The sequence below is a fragment of the Lacerta agilis genome, chromosome 11 (genome assembly GCF_009819535.1).
Source record: "Lacerta agilis isolate rLacAgi1 chromosome 11, rLacAgi1.pri, whole genome shotgun sequence".
NCBI classification, from domain to species: domain Eukaryota; kingdom Metazoa; phylum Chordata; class Lepidosauria; order Squamata; family Lacertidae; genus Lacerta; species Lacerta agilis.
In genome coordinates, this window is record NC_046322.1 from 40,697,699 (window position 1) to 40,717,352 (window position 19,654).

General features: G+C 40.3%; 1 protein-coding gene across 4 annotated transcripts in view; it reads left to right on the plus strand.

Annotated features, from left to right (window-relative positions):
- Positions 1-19,654, plus strand: part of FER (FER tyrosine kinase) — a 140,714-nt gene that overhangs the window by 17,873 nt on the left and 103,187 nt on the right. For 3 of the 4 annotated variants that reach the window (XM_033164475.1, XM_033164476.1, XM_033164477.1), the window contains 5 exons: positions 1,733-1,916; positions 4,633-4,770; positions 7,859-7,978; positions 9,213-9,335; positions 10,293-10,482. In XM_033164475.1, coding sequence (XP_033020366.1) covers positions 1,733-1,916; positions 4,633-4,770; positions 7,859-7,978; positions 9,213-9,335; positions 10,293-10,482 — 755 coding nt within the window. Of the gene's footprint in view, positions 1-1,732; positions 1,917-4,632; positions 4,771-7,858; positions 7,979-9,212; positions 9,336-10,292; positions 10,483-19,020; positions 19,462-19,654 lie in introns of those variants that run through there. The other variant, XM_033164478.1, reaches the window with a different exon arrangement.

The window sequence follows — 19,654 nt, forward strand, 5'->3', positions numbered from 1 at the left end:
GGGCAGCAGTGCACAAGAAGACTTCAGTTGTGATGGTGGCAGATTGTGGAACGCTCTCCCCTCTGAGATGTATCCGGTCTCCTCACTGGATACATTTTGACAATGGGTCATGAAACACCATTTTGAATAGGCCCTTGGGGAGTGGATTTTAGATTGTTGGGATCACATGGTGAAGGATGTGAGAAACATGGCTGTAGAATTCCTGTCGTAAAATGCTCTGGGATGGGATTCCTCCAGTTTGACTCTACATTAAATCCTATAATAGAGAATCCCTGCTGTGTCCTGATATCCATATTTAAGAAATATACATAAAAGCAGTTCTAGTTGGTCATTTATCCGTCAGAAGGGAACCCTTCTGATCTAGGGATGACCGTACGTCATACGTCCTGAGTGCTGGTCATTATATGCCACATTTTAATTGCTGTAATTTTATTTATTTTAGTTTGTTCTGAGATTTTAAACTTTGAAATTGGTGATTTTATCCTGATACCAGTCATTGGCTGTAATAAAATGACTTACTTAGGTAGTTAAGAAGTATTTAGAATATATTAATGTATAAATCAATTACAATTGTTTATGCTGTAATCCTTTGTACACTAACATTTATTTTGGTGTGTTATACCTATGAGTAAACCTGTAAAGGGTTGCACTATTTTACTACTTGCAATTGCTATTTTGTATAGGGTAGAGAATCATGATTTATGTCATGGTTAACTTTGACAAAAACAATTAATTGAATGATGCCTCAGAATAAAAGCTCTTTGAGATATGAATGTATATTATGAGAATAAATGTTCAGGTAACTGCATTATGAGATTTGCTAGTCCAATACAAACTGAATGTAATAATACCTTACCCTTCATGAATGTGTAATTCATATTGTTGACCATAGAGCTGAGAACAAAATATGCAGGCAGCTCTGCTGCTGCATAAGAAAAAAAAATCAAAATAGGAACATAACACCCGATATAGTTGTTCCTCAAACTCGGTGTTAAAAAAGGGAAGAAAAGAAGGATAAAGAGTGCATAGTGTAAGCTTTTTTGCAATATATTAAACTTTTAAAAATGGTGATTCAGAAAGCTCTAATTAGGGTAGCTTGTGCCCAGTTCAACAGATTATATATTGTACTTCGGCATTCTGAGCCAAAGAGGCAAAGCCTGTTTTCATTTTAAAAATCGAAAGGGTAGCAGTTATTTGAATCTGTTTCTAGCACTAATTGGAACTCATTGCACCCTGGTAAGGCAGAGAGCTGAAGTAAAGAAATTGAATTTAAAGCCTTTAGAAATTGACAGAAGAACTTAAGAGTCCCATTAGGTTAATAGCTTGCATTAGATTGCAGATATGAAAATAGAAGTGGTGGCTTGGATCCAAAAAAAACCCCAAGGAACTATCTCTTTAGGCTTGTGTTTCTCAATTGCAGGCACCGTGTGTTGCATGGCAAACTGCTTTTGAAGGGAGGTGACCTAGCGTGTACTTAAGTATCTCTTTGGATCCCTGCCCGTGTGCGTATTTAGCTAGAAATGAAATCATGACCAAAGTTTAGGGTGCAGCCCTTCACAATTAATCATGTTAAAGCCCTGTTGAATTCAGTGGAACAGGGTTATGTCAGATGCCTACCTGCACCATTGAAATCAATGGTAGTTAAAAGTGGTTAACTTTGGCTCTTGCTTAAGTTTTTTTTATTGCAACCCTATATAATTATGGATTTTCCTTCCCATTGCTCTTCCTTCAGGAAAGGAGACTGAAAAAGCCAAAGAACGTTACGATAAAGCTACTATGAAACTCCACATGTTGCACAATCAATATGTGTTGTCGCTGAAAGGAGCACAGTTACACCAGCACCAGTATTATGATGCTACACTTCCTCTGTTCCTTGACTCCTTGCAGAAGATGCAAGAAGAAATGGTTAAAGCACTGTAAGACACATTTTCTTTTACTGTAAAACCATGCATACTTCAACTTCCTGGGCACATTGCATTGTTATTTTTAAGTAGCGGTAGCCTAAAATAGCATCCATTGCTGTTAGCTTCTCCCAAAATTCTACAGTGGCAGCTGAGGATAGAAACATTGAATTTAAGGTGCTGGTTTTATAAAGCGTTGTATGGTTGGGAGTATCCGAGGGAACATTTTCTGCCAACCCGGGCCTGTATCAAAGACCCTGCACTCAGTGTCACTGCCCTCAAGAGTTGAATAGTCAGCACAGAAATGGCCTTTCTAACAGTGGATTCCTCATTGTGGAACATACTCTCCAGGGACAGTAGTCAGCACCAACTTTTTTGTGTGTGTATCAAGTGAAGAAGTTAATTTTATTCTCATGGGCTTTTAATGGATGGTTCTGTTTTCTGCTGTTACTTGTCTGAATTGCTGATGAGGTAAAATCAGCAGATGCCCGCAAGAAATAGCAGAAATAAAATAGCTGCTGCAGTCTGAAAGCTGGTTGTTGGGATTTTAAACAGTGCTAAAGTGGCGTTGTAAAAATGTATGTAGACAATATTTTCCATTCCATGTCATTGTTGGCTGTTCAATTTTTATTAATTGGGTTGGATAGCCATAATCGCTCTCCATCTTCCTTTTTTGACAGCATAATCTTACAAAAAGACTCTTAAGGTACCGGTAAATGGAGTTGTATTTTGGTTATGTGCTTTTAGCTCAACAGCTTCTGGAGATATTCTAAAACCAGGTTACTCCCTCTTCAGACAGTTGCTAAAATATTAATGGGCCTTTTGAGACAAACAAAGTTGCATTTTTTAATTTACTTTGAAGTAAATTGTTAAATTGGAGCCTGTATTTGCCATTCCCAAAGCAACTGACCCTGTTCTTTATTTTGTGACTTTTGCTCTTTTTCTTGTTTTGGCAGTAGTGAGTAGCATTGTTTCTCTAAGCATAGAAATTTTGCCTTCATGCTCTTACGTGTTCAGTGCTTAGGATTTCATGGGGAACAATTTGTACTAGTGGATTAAACCCAATGGTGTCCATCACACAGGTAGACTACATTTCCTCTCTCATGATAGGACTTCCTCTTTTGGGGATTCTTCAGCACAAGTTTGCAGGGAGCACAGAAGGCTGCTGGGTGAGAAGAAAGGAAGGGAAAGTCCTGTTGTGTGAGAGGAAGTCTAATCTACTTGTGGATGCATACTATGGGATTTACCCACTGATGCAAATCTTTGCTTATTTGACTTGTGCAGATGGGCCTATTTAAAAGGACATAGCCTTCTTATAGTTTAGTTCTGTAGCCTCAAATCAGTCTGATATTCATTTGTCTCTTCAGAAACCTCCTTGCAGTTGCTGGGACTTCCAGATCACTCTTGATTGGGATCTGTCCTTAGCCTGCTCAATTTTATGGGTATGGTACTGAATATTAGACAACCTAGTAGAGAAAGGTTTTATGTTTTGATTGATCGATCTCACTCTAAACAAAAGCTTTGAAAAAGCTTCATGCAGCAGTGAATATATTGTAGCATGCAGAGTGCAATTCAGTTCTTCAGAGTTTATTTTTATTAAGTCATCTTGCTGAGCTGAACCTACAGCAAGTTTCTCATATTCTGGTGAGCAGGGTAGATTATGCTAGATAAATGGCTACCATCTGGATGTGTGGTTCAAGGGGATCTTCATTTCCTTCTTCAGTTCAACAGAAATAGCAGGCAGAGGAGAAGAGATAAGAAGGGTGGTATAGTGGTTTCCTTCACTTCTCTCTTTGCCTTCATTGGTGGTTTGAAAATGAGAAGAGGAACATGGAGCAGCTGCTATGGCATGTTTCTTGCAATCTGCTTGTTCCCCATGTGTAGTTCTAAAGAAGGAAAGGGAGGAGCAGAAGGGAAATTCCTTATGCTTCAGGGTTGCTCTCACCTCCCTTTCCAGCTTTTGAAGTATCATGCAGGTGAGGATAGGCTGCATATCAATGTACGTATCTTGAATGATGAGTGTGTGGTTGAAGCATGATCACTGTTGCACAGTGTAGACACATGATTGTCTTTCCCAAACTGGGCTCTGAAGGAACTTGTTCATCTGGTTCCTGGCAGAAACTAGATTTGTCACATTGCTGATTGGATGGCTCCTGTGTCAATTATGGAATTCCCCCTGTCCCTTTTCAGAAGCAAACTGTGCAAAACCCTAATTGTCTAGCTGTTGTGTCCACTGTAAATAACTTCCTCCCCTTTCAGAACTGTTTCTAAAACATTTAAAAACACTTTTTAAAAATAAAACATTTTAAGAGGTGAACAAGTGTTTGATAGGATGAGCATGCCAGGAAGCAGACAGCCCATCTGAAGAACTGAGGGAAGGAGAGAGAGAGAGTGTCGGAATCTGATCCACAGACTGTGATCTTCACAGAAGGGCAGGGAAGCAGATTGCATGCTGTAGCTCCCCGCCCCCTCTTGTTCATATGTCTGTACCCTAAGAGAGAGAACTTTTGCTCTTCACAGCCTACTCATAAAAGCATTTGGAGGCCTTGGGAAGGTTGCAATACCAAGACATTATATTATGAAGCAGCATATGTCATATATAAATAAGAATTATCCAAGGAGTTAATGAAGAGTTAAAAAACAAGAATTCATCCATTCCTTCATGTTTTTAGTTTATAAATTACTAAAAGGTTTTCTAGACATACTTACATAGTATTTTTCTTTTCTCCAGAAAAGGTATCCTTGAAGAATACACTCAGATCACCAGTCTTGTAACAGAAGAAATAGTGAATGTTCATAAAGAGATCCAGACATCTGTTGAACAGTTAGACCCTGGTTCTGAGTACAGTAGTTTCATAGAGTCTCACAGGTAAATGTGTATTTATAACTGCTGTTGTTGTTTCACCATTGCAAGCTATAATATGTTCTAAATAAATTTATCCTCAACACTGTAGAACATCAGATAATATGGTGATGGCTTCACATGCATGCTCCTCATGCAGCAGCATGTGAGATAGTGTCTCTTTTTCCACTTGGTTGCCTGAAGTTCCAAAAGAACTGGTTGTAGGAATATGGAGAATATCTCCTGTTGGCTTTCTTGTCTGTCTTGCCAGTGAGCAGCATGTTGTGTTTGTCTCTGGATTTACTAGAGAGTCATTCAGGGTTTCTTCTCCAAGAAGTTTGCCACCCACATAGCGGGTGATGGAGAGCTTAACGCAGGACCAAATATCTGCCTTCCATTGTGTAGCTGCCACAGGGTGCATCTGGCCACCACACCAGCTACAAGGACATGAGAGGCATATTGTAGTATCTGCTATGAATGCAGCTGAACAGTGTAGCTTGAGTAAGGTTTGGCGGGTGCGACTCGTATCTTGAGCAGGGTTGTCTAGAAGATCACCCACCTACATTAAGGATGCATGTGCAAACACCAGTGCTGTGCAAGCCACTTTTCTGGCTAAGGCAGAGACTTTGTGTGCCCTGTGGATGGCGCAGTCTAGGTGGCGTTCTTCAGCTGAGAGTCCCCTTCCTGCAGAAGCATAGCTTTAGAAACTGAAATGGAAATAGGTTGAGCTATGCTGGGCAGTTTTAAGGAATCCATGAAATCAGAATCTAAATAGTATAAGTTTTTAGCGAGCACTACCGCTTTCTGATGCTGGAGGGTTGAATCCCATTCAGCCTTTGTAACCTTCAAGAAGGGAGCTGGAACCGGAACTCCAGACATAGGAGGTTGTGGTTCCTTTAGTACTGCCACTGTTTTAGTGGAAGCAGGAGATGACTCTGCGGGGGCAGGAGGAGTTAAACTCCAAGGTAGCTAAAATTTTGCATAATAAAGGAATGTAATGAGATTCCTGGAATATCCAATGTGACAATTGTTGGTGTTTGTGTGTGGAGTGTCACTCCATACATCCTCATATTGATCCATGTTAGTAAAAGGAGTCATTGGATTCTAATCCTCTCCCAGACCAAAGGAATAGAGAGACTGAGGTCTGGTGGAAGCAGGCTCAGTGGTAGGTACATTAGGTTGCCTTGAGCTGAGAGAGAACCTTTTGGGCACTGTCTTTGAGCTCATAAATTCCTTGCCAGCAGGTCTAGCTTGAGCAGGTGAGGCTTGTAAAGCACGCAAGAGCTGAGAGTTGTTGCAGGAGAGCCTGCTTGATTTGATTGAGCGTATCCTCAGACAGCTGTAGGGTATGAGCAGGAGCTGGATGAGAGGGGGAATGGACCGCTGAAAAACCCTGGTCAGTGGTAGTATTGGGGGAAGGAGGATTGGAACCCCATGAATTCCTCTTCATCTGATGATTGAGAAGGACTAATGGGATGCAGAGCATTGCAAGGAAGCAGTTTTTAAAGCCCTTGCTTGCATCTTTTCCATTTCTCAATTGGTATCTGCCTCAGAGGTGGGAGGGGTACTTCCCCCTACCCAAGTATCTAACCCCACTAGCTTCCCTGGAACAGGAGAAATTGTATCTCTGGTGGGGTGGGCGCTGCAGGAGAGGTTTCAGCCATTGATGTGAATTGGCAGGGATGGCTGGCTGATCACTATATGAAAGGAGTGGTTCTACTTCCTTCACCTTTCAGTTTTTTGTAAATGAGTTGAGACTCTCTTTTGGAAAGGAATCCCGGATAAAAAGATTTTTCGTGCTTGCTGGAAGAGGTAAAAGGGCTTTCTTGCCAAAAGCAAGCAAGTTGGGCTTGCACTTTCTCTAGGTTTCTCAGATCCCTTTCCCTTTGTCTTGCATATTAAAGGGCTGTTGCTGTAGTGGAAAGGATTTCCTTTTCTCCCTTAGCTTAATGTATGGGGAGGGAAGAGGAATATAGAGAAGCTTTTGTTAAATTCCATCTATTCTGGAGCAGTGGTGGAGTGGGGGGCTCTGTGAAAGCTAAAGACACAAACAACCTAAAGTTAAACCTGAGGACTTAAAGTTAAATCCGAAAAGTACTGAGTAAAAGGATTCAGTAAGCTATTTGGAAAGACAAGTGAATCAAAATGCAAGAACCTGAGAAATCAGCGGGAGCTAATGGGCAACCGGCTGCACTTTGATCGAAAGCAGGAGCAGAACTGCATGATGGATGCCCCACCTCCCAAAAGGTTGCTGCCTGCCTTTGGTCAATGGGCAGAGCCATTAACCCATCCTACTAACCTAGAGCTGGGAATGGGAAAACTGTCTTCAACACTGTGGAACAGCAGATAATTGGGTGGTGACTGCATATGCATGCTCCTAGTGCAGCAGCATCTGAGATAGTGTGATTTAAATCACCCAACCTTTTTGAGGGACTGCTTCATACAGGTTAATAGTTGCACCAGAACTATGTGAGCCACCTGTGAAGGCTGTCAATTGTATGAACTGGTCCTCCTTTGATCGTGTGATTGGTGTAGATTGCAGCCATTTCATCTGCAGAGAAGGAGCTTTCAAGGATCAGGCTAGAAATTCTTATGGACATAAGACCTGTTCCTCAGGCAAGAGGTTAGTGGGATGGGGCATGGACAAAGGAAATCCACATACAACTACTTTGACAAAGGTCATTGTCAGCTATGGATGCATAGTTCATAAAAGTACTTACTTTCTCTACGCTTGTTTTAAATCTAAAATATATTGTTTCCTATGGTCCTTCCACTAAATCTTAGTATAATTGTCAGAACTAACAGCCTGTAGCTGGCCAGCCTGGTATGGAAGAAGAATGCAGTGTCATTCCCACTTCAAACGCTTGGTGTTAGTCTGTGACCCACATTTGGCAGTACCTAGAACAAGTAGTCCTAGTAGCTCAAATGAAATCCCATTTGTGGGACCTGTATTCATATAGAGTCACAACAGCACCTATGGACAACCGTGATATGTTAATATTCCTTTAATTAAATGCAGTTGTATTTTTGTAGCCTACGAATAGCATATTGTACTTGTGTGTGAAGTGTCTTTGAGTATTATATCAAATCAATCAATTGTTTTGCATCTGTAAAGGACACCAGATGTTGCGCAACAAGAAATAGAGTTTGATACATCTTTATTGGAAGAAAATGAAAATCTTCAAGCTAATGAGATTATGTGGAATAATTTAACAGCTGAAAGTTTGCAAACGATGTAAGTAACTTAGCCTCCTTTCTCAGTTTTTTTCATCTTGCCTTTTATGGTTCAGTTACTGGCATTTCCAGGTAGACCCCCTACGTGAAAGCTGGAGAGCTGTGCCGGTCAGTGTAGATAGTACCGAGCTTTGCTTCACTGCACCGAGCTTTTGCTTCACTGCAATGCAGCTTCCTATGTTCCTATGATTGGAGTCTTTCTTTCTTGGCCACAAATTTGTTAAGGAGGGTGATGAGCAAAGTGATTGCAGTATAATGACCAGTAAGCTTAGGAGAGTGGGGAATTGTTACCGGGGGTGAGTGATATATCAATATTTTGAATCTTACCGGTATGAACTCCAGTCCACGATAAAGGTTTCATGTTTTTTTCACCCTGTAATATATCGAGAATGCCAGCTGGCTTTGCAGACCCAGCAGGCAGGAAGTAGCACTTTACTGCAAAGCAAACCTTTACTGCAAAGTAGATGGCCATTTCCTGCCTTCAGATCTTCAGAGCATAAGCCCCTGCTGCCTTTCAGCTTGTGTTGCAGAGTAAAGGGCTTTACTTTGAAGTAAAAGCTGCTTTCTTCCTGCACAGTCTGCAAGGCGCAAGCCCCATACCCCTAGCTAGAGACAGACCCAGCATAACAATAAGCTTCCCTGCCGAGGCAGGGAGAGTCACTAGGCAGAATAGAGACCAGCACGATATCAGGCTAACATGTTATCAAGGTCTCTACTCTGCGGATCTTATTGGCAGAAAAATAAACTTTGTTTGCTTATTGGAATCGATTCTGATCAGCAAACAAAGTTTCTTCTTCATGATAAGATCAGTGTGGCTTGGCTCCTGCTTTTGTTAAGGCAAAGAAGGAACAATTTACTTTTGCAGTAAAGACTTTATGCATTTGGAAACCAAGGTGCGGATGATGCTGGTGAATGGGCTGTTGAACTTGCAAGTATCCTACCAGCCTGAGCCAACATGGCCAGTGCACAGGGATGATGGAATTTATAGTTCAAAACAACTGGAGGACTATAGTTGGTATAGAATGTATTTCCCCCCAATCGATGTAATATAAGCAAATAATAACAATAGATGGATATGTGTCCATAGTTACAAAAAATCTAGAATGGCTTCATATGTGTATATTGCTATCTCTTACATTTTCAACTGTATTCTGATGAAAACACTAGGGTGTTGCTAAGTGTATGCAGTTTATATTTGTGAGATGCATATATAATTTTTTCCATTAAAACCATAGGTTGAAAACAGTAGTAGAAGAGCTGATTCAGACACAGCAGACACTTCTCAACAAGGAAGAGCTAGTACTGGAATTAGAAAAAAAGATAGAAGAATCTTCTAAGATCTGTGAGAGGAAATCTGAGTGAGTAGTAAAAAAAAAGTCATGAAGTTTTAGTGTGCCATGATTGGAGCTCATATCTGAAAATACTTAAGCAAGCCTGTCTGTATGCAAATGACTTGTTTATAACTTGTTAGGACCATATATTCCAAAGTAGCAGAGGACTTGCTCCAATTTGGGCATTAAAATCCCCATAAATACGTATACCGGTAAATGCTGTGGGAAATTTATCACAGACCTGCTCCAGTAAGGAAGTTAAATCTGACCATATCCTGGTGGTCAGTGATAACTATTAATAGGAAGAATGTAGATGTTTAAAAGCAAGGTTCCTAATTGTATTAGCTCCTAACAAGTCTGGACCTATTGGCCAGTTAAGTAAGCTTTCATTAGAGGAATATATAGCAAAACCTCTTACTTGGGATAAGGCATACCCAGCCCCATTTCTTGTACATTTGCCATGTAAAGAACCAGGGCTGTCCATATAAGGCAAATAAATTACACCGTGCTGCAATTGCTTTGTAGTTACCTCTGTCTCCCTTGCCCTAGCTGCTCCAGTTGAGGATTTCTGGACAATGGACTCCCAGATGATTTATTTGAAGCATTGTGGGTCTGTGCTCGTGTGGTAACCATATTAAAACTATTAAAATTGCAGAATATCCCTCAGTCGAGATGAGCTTTAAAATTCCTTATCAGCAGAGTGCTGAAAGCCGAATCAGAAGTTGCCCTCTCAGCACCTTTCCTATAATTAACATATATTACTTTTAAGTCCACGTAAAAGTAAAACAGATAAGCTCCTTGCCTGCATGTTGCAATTAACATGAACAGCTGAGCCAATTGACTTTAAAACTAAGACAAATTAAAACAGACTGTGTAGCTCAAAGGACCCGTCACCATCCGCACCCAGAAATCCATGTTTGTTGAGAGGAGAAATTAACTTCAGGTCCGCCCCCCCCCTAAATTAATTTTATCTTTCATTTTCAGTGTTGTGCTTCTGTTAAGCCAGAAACAGACACTGGAAGAATTGAAGCAAACGGTTCAGCAATTGAGATGCACTGAAGTCAAGTTTGCTGCCCAGAAGGAACTTCTAGAACAAAAAGTGCAAGAAAATGATGGGAAAGAACCGCCACCTGTTGTAAACTATGAGGAGGATGCCAGATCAGTTTCTTCAATGGTAATTCCTATGATTATTATGGTATAACAGTGGCATTAATTGTTAACTGGAGGATACAGCACAACTACAAGGCATCCTGTTTCACTTAAAAATTACTTTAATGATACTCTGATGAATTAGGATCTTATTTTTTTAAATAATTTTTTAAAATAGAATTTTGGTGCAACTGTAAATACAAAGAGAATTTAAGAATGAGGATCTTACTCGATAGATTGCTTTAAAGCTGGATTAAAATTAAGGTAGCTAGTAGCGCATCAAGACCAAAGAGAAAACAGGTTTGCATAAAACTTGCATAAGCGAATTGATATGTATAGATTGAAATTCAGAAACGATTGCTGTAATTTAAATGAAAGGGCAGCTCTTATTAACATAGTGAGGAAGTCTGGGGCCAAAAGACCTGTGTGTCTGGTGAATCTACTGCCTAGGTTCTAATTGCAGAAGGGAAGCTTCAAGGCTTCATTGGCTATGATAGCTATGACTATATCCTCTTTGCCAGAACATTACATTTCCAGTTGCTAGGGCTGTGCACCACATTTGACTAAGTCCTGAATCCTGAGCCACGTTGTGCCTATTTGGAGGGATTCAGGCCTTGCACAAGTCAACCTGAGATAGCCACAGATCCCTGTGGGTTGTGTTGAATGACCTAGAGGGATCTGAGGCTGTCTAGGATAAGGCAACAGGCAGGAAGAAGAGGCGTGAATTGAGTTGCTTGTGACTGACAGCTGCCTATTTTGAGAGAAGGTAGGAGCTTAATGCCCCGTGACTCTCCTTCCTGCCTGATACCCCACTTGATCAGTGCCTCTGCATAACAGCTGTTGAGCAGAGGCATTGATCCTGTGTGGTGCGGGGTGATCCTTGCAAGTGGCTTTCCTACAGAGAAGTCACTTGCAAAGCAGCACCCTGAAGGATAGATGCCTTTAGCTGTTGTGTGGAGGAAGCATTATTTCTGCACGGTATGGGTTCTGGATTTCCTGCTGACATCATAGGGTTACTGGGTTGGAAGCTGTAGCTCAGCCCTGAAGACGAGGCAGGAAAAGAAATTATTTTGGAAGAGGGCAGTTCCCAATCAGCTGGTATATTAGATTCTGACTATCCTGACAGAATGGACTATATGGATTTTGGGGACTCAGTTATGTTCTTACCTTTTGGAGTAGGATATAAAGCTCTGGATCCCCACAGGAATTCTAATTCATAATATCTATGAAGTTGTGTGGCTTGGCATTGCTGCTGTTTCATGGCAGGCAGATACAACAAAAATGAGATAATTCATTTTCTGATAGTTGGTAACCATGCATCGATATATGGGAGCGATTCACTAGAAATTTCTGAGTGGCTTTTCTCAACATGCAGAGGTTTGGAGCTTGTGTTTGGTGAAGAAAATTTTCTGTCATTTTTTTGTTCTGCCTGTCTGCATCACGTCAACATGACATCTTGGTTTGCAGGAGAGAAGACTTCATGACATCCATATCTCATGCATATGAAAATATGCATTTGATATAAAAAAATTCTGTCTCCATTAGGGCATGCTTGTTTTCTGACAAACATGTCCAAATATACTGTCTCAATACTGGCTGTTGTTTCACCCTCCCTCTCTTTTCCCATCTAGTTGTTTTTCAAATGCCAAAGTTGCATTCATTCCCCTATCACTATTATTGGTATGCAAAACATGAGATGTACATGCTGCTCTGGACAAACTAATTTGATAAGGGCCTCTGCTAGAATGTTTGCAATATAAATTAGGTATAGCGTAGCAGGAAAAAATATATACAGTGGTACCTCGGTTTAAGAACAATCCGGTTTAAGAACGATTTGGTTTACGAACTCCGCAAAATCGGAAATAGTGTCCCGGTTTGAGAACTTTATCTCAGTCTAAGAACAGAATCCAAAAGGTGGAAGGGCACTGGCTGCGGGAGGCCTCATTAGGGAAAGCACACCTCGGTTTAAGAACTGTTTCGGTTTAAGAACGGACTTCCGGAGCAGATTAAGTTCGTAAACCAAGGTACCACTGTATAAAGAAAATTAACAGAAAAGGAAGAAAGGGTTGCTGTATCAGTACTTAAGAAAAAGTAAATTAGTTTTCTGATAATATTGTCATGGCCATACTAACCATAGAGTCAGTTTGCAACTACTTTGGGTGCCAAAATGCCTGAGGTGCTAGCCTCACCTATGTAAACAGAGAGCACCACTGTGTGGCCTTTTGAAGGTGACACAAGGGACAGCTTTGTAGCTCTTAAACTGGGTGATATTCCCTCCCTTCCAGGAAAGATAAATGAAAGCCTTTTGATCTTCATGGAAACACACTTCGCCAAATATGTGCCTGTTTTGATGTGGGAGCATTTCACACGCATACCTCTAGCCATTTCCTTACATTTCCTGGACTTTACACACCCTAGCCTTGGAGACTAGCTTTCAGAGGGAGGGTGTTTCCAGGGAGTGTTGGAACTGGAGGGCGCTGGAGAGGCTAAGGATCCATTCCTACCCCATGATGCTTGTGTACAAATGACTACTACGCCTCACATTAGTGCTGTCTATCTTTGCTTTGTAAGATGGGGTTCCCCTACCTTTAATTCAAAGAAGAATGCTAAACGATCTTTTCTGTAATGATTGTGATTGATCATCCATTTATCAGAATTTCTGCGATAAAACAAAAGTATTTTGTTGGTGAATTATATATAACCTCTCTTATCTCACCATGCTGTGATTCTTAGTCATTTTTGAATGGCTTTTCTGATTTACCACGTACAGTATAACGATCCTCCTGAATGAATATTACTTATTTAATTAGAAGTTAAATTGTTGTTTTCATTGCAAAGCAGGTCATCCTTTCGACCTTTTCAATTTTGTTATTTAATTCTTCTTGACTTAAACAACTATGAATGCCTTACGCATTTCTGGTTTATGATTAGCAGCATTCAGCAGCATAAAAAACCTTGCTGTCTCAACTATCCTTAAGTAAATTATGCAAAGCTTCTGTATGCAGATGCAGTATAAAGTTTAGAGTATAAGGTATCTGTAAAATAGATTCTTGATCAGATTTTTTTTAAAAAAAATATCATTATTTTAAATTAGAGTGTTACTGATTGCATGGGTTTCAGTTTGGCATTCATTTAAATATTTTAAATGTTTTTAGTTCATTGCTAAGTTTTTACTTGCCTTCCAATACAGTATGGAAGCTAAGGAGTGAATGGGGTAGAGCTTGGTTTTGTGTTGCTCCCTTCCCCACTCCCCTCATCAGAGTGTGAGCCATTCTTTCAGATAAACACAGGATCTCCTTGTATTTCATTTCCCATCTCCTCACTGTGAAGGAAAGGGTAAGAAAGAGAGAGAGAGAGAATGCTCAGAACCCAACCTTATCACTTCCTGAGGGTTAATTTGGGCTGTATTTTACATTAATTTGTTTCCCATGCTTGCACTTACTGATTACCCTTATGGAATTGAGAGAGCTCTGTTAACTTGCTTTATGTCATTGATAGCACTGGCCTTCATCTGGTAGGCTGGTCTCGACAAGTTGGTCATAGCTTGGCATTTAGTGGGCTGCCCCTGTAGCACTGTTTCTGCATATGGTAAAATAAATAAAGAAGTGGGTCCCATAATGCATATTTGCATTGAGAGGTGCTTCCTAGGTGTGGAAAGTTGAGAACTGCAGGTGTAGTAGTGCTGAATTTGGGCAAACCAAGGCTAAGCTCCTCTTGCTTCAGCGTGTAGCTTGATGGGTGACCACCCTGACAGGCCTATTGGGAAGATAAAATATATTAACTCCATGTATCCCTGAACTCCCTGAATACTTAAGAGGAGGATAGGGCATAATTGTGATAAAATAAATGCTGCAGATATCAACATTTTGATCTTGTGGGTAGTTTCTGTCAGCTTTCTCTCATAAAGTATTCATAGCATTTTAGTGTTTATTAACCTTAAGGGCAGGATTCTGCAGGGAAGAGAAATTGTGACATAGCTTTATCATGCTCACTCATGATTGCATGGTGAATGTGAAATTTCAAGATACTTGCTGGAATCTTTGTTTCCTCTTCCAGTTTCCTTCTGTGAAATGGGATCAGGTTCCCTGTACAGTCATACCTCGGGTTACAACAGCTGTGCGTTGTGTTTTTTCTCGTTATGAATGTGGCAAACCTGGAAGTGTTTACTTCTGGGTTTCGCCGCGCATGCAGAGAAGCGCGATATCGCCACTCGGGTTGTGAACTTTTCGGGGTGTGAATGGCACCCCGGAACGGATCGTGTCCACAACCCGAGGTACCACTGTGTATACCCTGCTCCTGATTTATAATGAGATAGTAACTTCGTTTGTATTTGGTAGCTTTTCCTTGGAAAAACTTAGTGCATAAAACTGTTATTTTGAGGTTGTGTGTGTTGTATTCAACTTACGTACTTAATAGGGATTTTACACGTCCAGTGAAACAAATAAAATCAAGTTTGGTGATTTGTAGTAATGAACATTGGGAGAAAAGAAAAGTGAAACTCAAAGTTGCTTAAAAAACATTTTTTATTGTCAGCATTTTTATATGAAGAATTCCAAAGTGAGATCTTAAGAATGGTTGTGATTGAAGCTGAAGTTAGAAATATTCATCTTGGCATTAAATCAGTGGCTGTCTAATAAAAGTATTCATCTTGTTTTTGAAAGCTATATTTCATTACTGCAGAAATAAATTGTGGGAACATCAAATGTTTTATCTGTTTTCAAGAAAGTGAATAAAAGCAGAATAACATTAGAACTCTGTGTAGAAATGAGGGTGTGTAAATGTATGGAATGAATAGAATGTTAACATGACTTCATGACAGCATTCTGGAGGAAGTTAGGATAACTCTGCTGTTCCTAGATGACCAGGGAAGGAACAGAGAGGTCTAGGCACTATAAATTGTTTTGGTGCTTTTACCACGAAAGGTCTCCTACATGATGAAGTAAAAAGCCTGCCAAAAGGGGTCCCAGAACTACTATATCCAATGTCTGATCTCTTCCTTTCCCAATTTTTAAGAACACAGATGGTGGAGAATTGACAGATTTACAACAGGGAAAAGAGGGATTGAAGAATTGGGGATGAAGTGGGGAGGCACTACCGCTAATAGCAAACTCAGGTGGCCAGCTCTGACAACCATTGCAGATTCTGCCTTCTCTCTGTAGCCTGCTTTGCTCCCTGTGCAACTAGTCTGAAAACCTGCTCCAAAGGAGCTAAATGTCAGTTCTTCTGTCTCATAGTGGAAGAGATACTCTGATCCATTGTTCTATAAGATTTGCAAGAGATGCGTGTATTATAAAAGTGTGATATGGATTCAATTATATAATGGCCAGGTTTGATGTAGTGCTAATAATCTGTGATTTAATGTTTCATGTACAAGCCTTTGACTCCTACAGCGATGGGGAGGGAATTGGAAAGTTTCACTTCCTTGTTCAACCAACTGCTGCTCCTTATGTGGGAAGTCTTAACTGTGATTTGGTGTAGCTTCCCCAACCTAGTACCTTCCAGATGTTTATGGCTGCATCTCTTATCAATCATGTCCAACATAGCATATGGGCTAGGACTGATGGGAGCTGTAGCTAAAACATCTGGAGGATACAGGTTTGAGAAAGGCAGGTTTAGAGGAGTAAGTCAGGATCAGAAACTCTGCTTTGAAGATAGCTGAGTAAAAACTTGGACACTCTGTGAATCTGTATCAATGTCCAGTGCTTTTTCTCTAAAAAAAATAATAATGTTTAGGGGTACTCTCATTTTCCTACTCATATTGAAATACTGCCCCTCAATGAGGCCGAACTTAGATTCACAAAATGTTTAGGGGTAAGCGTACCCCTGCGTCCCCCCAGAAAAAAGCACTGTCAATGTCCATCTCAAATTGTTCATATCATTGGCAAAAATAATAATAATTCAGTAATAGATGGAATGTTAAGTATAAAAATCCATCATATCTGGGTCAGTTTGCCAGTAGGTGGAGCTCACTGCCAGCTTAAAGGTATGATTTTGAAGAAAAACCCTGATTTAATTTTGTTTTTTAGAACAAAAAATTACCTATAAGGTAAGAAAACAATTGATTAAAAAAAAAAGTTTCTCTGTACTAAAGGAGTCTGCCTTAAATCACAAATGTATGTCCAAATTATAACGAGGCATACTTTTGCTACACTTCAGTAGGGAGAAGAGTCAGATAAGGTCAAGCTGGGAGAAAATCATGGACTCTACCATTTGCTTAATGTCACACCACCATCCTTTTCAGTTAATACAGAGAACATAGTTGGTAGGGCAGCTTTTGCCAACCTGGTGCCTTCCAGATGTTTTGGACTACAGCACATCAGTGTTAGGGGAATAGCTTAAGCAGCATTTTTAGCTCAGGCAGCATCTTTAGAATTGGTGCTTGGTTTTTAGGGTCATTTTAACTGTGTGTTATTTAATTACATTCTCCCCCACCTGCCCACCCAATACTACTTGTATTTTTTAAAGCCCTCCAGATAGATGCAAAGATCAACATCCCATTTTGTTTGGCCCACAGACTTAGAATCTGCTGTCCTAAATCTCACTAGGATCATGCACTGAGCTCTTATGGCTGATTTTTTTTTAAAAAAAAGTATTCGCCAACTGCTCTGTAATGAATTCAGTTTACAAATTTTTGATAAATTATGACTCTTAAAAAGAACACAGACACATACTTTCTGCTACACTAAAAACGCAGCCCCCCACCCCCAGCTCCCAGACCCTACTTCTTAGAAACCTAAGTTATAACATGAACCCATGCATGTTGATTCAGAAGCATGTCTCACTTTGTTCAGTAGAAGCTTCTTCCAGATACTGTACAGGATTACAGCCTCAGCCTCCAAGTGAGTGAAATCTGTCCCTTGTCTCAAAGCTGATATAATTCTGAAGAAAGTAGGCTGCAGTGGCAAAGCATTTAGGCCCATAGTTTTGGATTGCATTGCTTGGTTGTGCAAATACTTCAGTTAGTTTGTTGAGGACGTAAGAGAGGGCCTTCTCAGTGGATGCTCCCAGATTGTGGAATTTGGCTAGGCTGGCTCCTTCTCTGCTTTCTTTTCACTGGTAGGCAAATATGTTTTTGTTCCAATGCTGTTGGCGCAGGGTTTTCTAAGGTGCATCCTGTGCTTGTGTGTGTGTGTGTGTGTGTGTGTGCTTTCAGTGTTTTCAGTGATGTTTTTACTTGGGCTACTTATTTACTTGGGCATTTTTAGATATTTATATTTATTGTGTATGTTTTAGTTGTATCTACTTTCTGTTCAAAACAAAATAAAAAATAAATAAAATAAAAAAATCTTTCCAGTAGCACCTTAGAGACCGACTAAGTTTGTTCTTGGTATGAGCTTTCATGTGCATGCATACCAAGAACAAACTTAGTTGGTCTCTAAGGTGCTACTGGAAGGATTTTTTATTTTTTATTTTGTTTTGACTATGGCAGACCAACACGGCTACCTACCTGTAACTACTTTCTGTTGTTATATATGTTGCATTTGGTGCTTTACTAGGAGAAATGTGGGATATAAATAAAACGAATACTGGTAACTAAATAAATAAGAGTGGCAGCCAAGTATGTTTTAGCTGTTAAAGCAACCAGTTTCCTTGTTGATTTAAATCACCTTGAATTAAGCCAACCCATCTACTCTGCTCCAGAGATCAGCTGGTCACAAGGTTGTGGTTTCAGTTTTTGGCAATAATTATTTGAGGCTCAATACTCCTTGCGACAAGATTAGCATTGCCAGCCACAATCCCAGTAGACAGCCTACTGTCAGCACCTGCTGCTGTTCTTCTTCATTGGCGTTTTTTGCTCTCGGCTGTCCTTTCCAAGAGAGCTGCCACTGGGATGGGTGAGGAAAGGGAGCCAGTAACCTTTGCATGATTTGTCCTCTCCCTCAGGGAGGTGGTTTGGGTTGGACCTGGTGGAAGAGGCAAATGGATGGGCAGCAACAAGAGGGGGGCACTGATAGCAACTTGCCCAAAAGCTCATCAGAACCTGGAATTGGCACTGCTTTGTGTTATCCCCATGCTCTGCCAAGGCTTTCTTTCTTTTGGTATCTCTGAATAAAATCAGTGCATTTGCTTAAATGCTATATTTTAGTTTGCTGCTGCTGTTGTTTTTAATTAAAACGCACTCACCCTTGGAGACTGCTGTTTAAACATTTCCTTAAGCCATCTATCTGTCTGTCTGTCTGTCTGTCTGTCTGTCTGTCTGTCTATCTGTCTATCTATCTATCTATCTATCTATCTATCTATCTATCATCTCCAGGTACCATAGGGTTACAGTGTGCCACAGCACAGCCAAATGCATGCAAGTGTTCTAAGCATTTCCAGGAGTAGAATTTTCGTATCTAAAGTGACACAGGAATTCTGTCAGATTCTGGGGCATTCTATCACCGCAGTAACTGGAAACTCAAGAGTATAGCCTGGAACACCTGCTCACCAATGGAAGCATTTTTCAGTGATGCCTTAAGTACTATGAAAGCACTTTCTTTATAAATCAGAATGGAGTTTTTTTTAAAAAACAACAACAACTGTTGACTTGTATTGCGGTGAGCCTATAAAGAAGCAGAGCAAATGACTGATCGCTTGCAAAAATTTTGTTATTGGGTGAAGAATAATTTTGTCTGGCAGCATATGGAGTGAGATATAAACTGACTATTTTGCTACGATTTGGAGACTTGATTTGAAGTTGGGTACAGTTGAGTTGAAGATTGTATGTCTGAAGTTTAGGAATTAGCAAAATCGCAAGAGAATTATTTAAGATTCCTGATTGCTGACACACAGCTAGATTTTTTGTTTTTGTTTGGGGCCAATCATATTTAGCATACTAGAATCCACTATGGACCGAAAATGCAGCAAATGTCCGGGGTTTGAGTCAAAACCAGACCATGAACACCATACTGCACATGAGACGGTTGAGTCTGGGGTTCTTCCGGTTTCCTCTAAAGCTCTGGTTCCTGCGGTCCCTTCTAAGTCCCCCACACCTTCTACAAATACAGGAAGCACCAAAGTTTCGGTAAGATTCTAAAAGTGTTTACCTCAAGAGAATGATTTGCACCATAATTTTATGGTGCAATGTTGAAATTTGCTCCCCATCCCCATTTGTGCTGATTCAAGCTGTTGAAGGAGTGTTACCCTGGATTTGTATTTGTTTGCCTTGTGTTCATATTATTTATAATTTCAATGGCTATGATCTGACCTGGCCATCT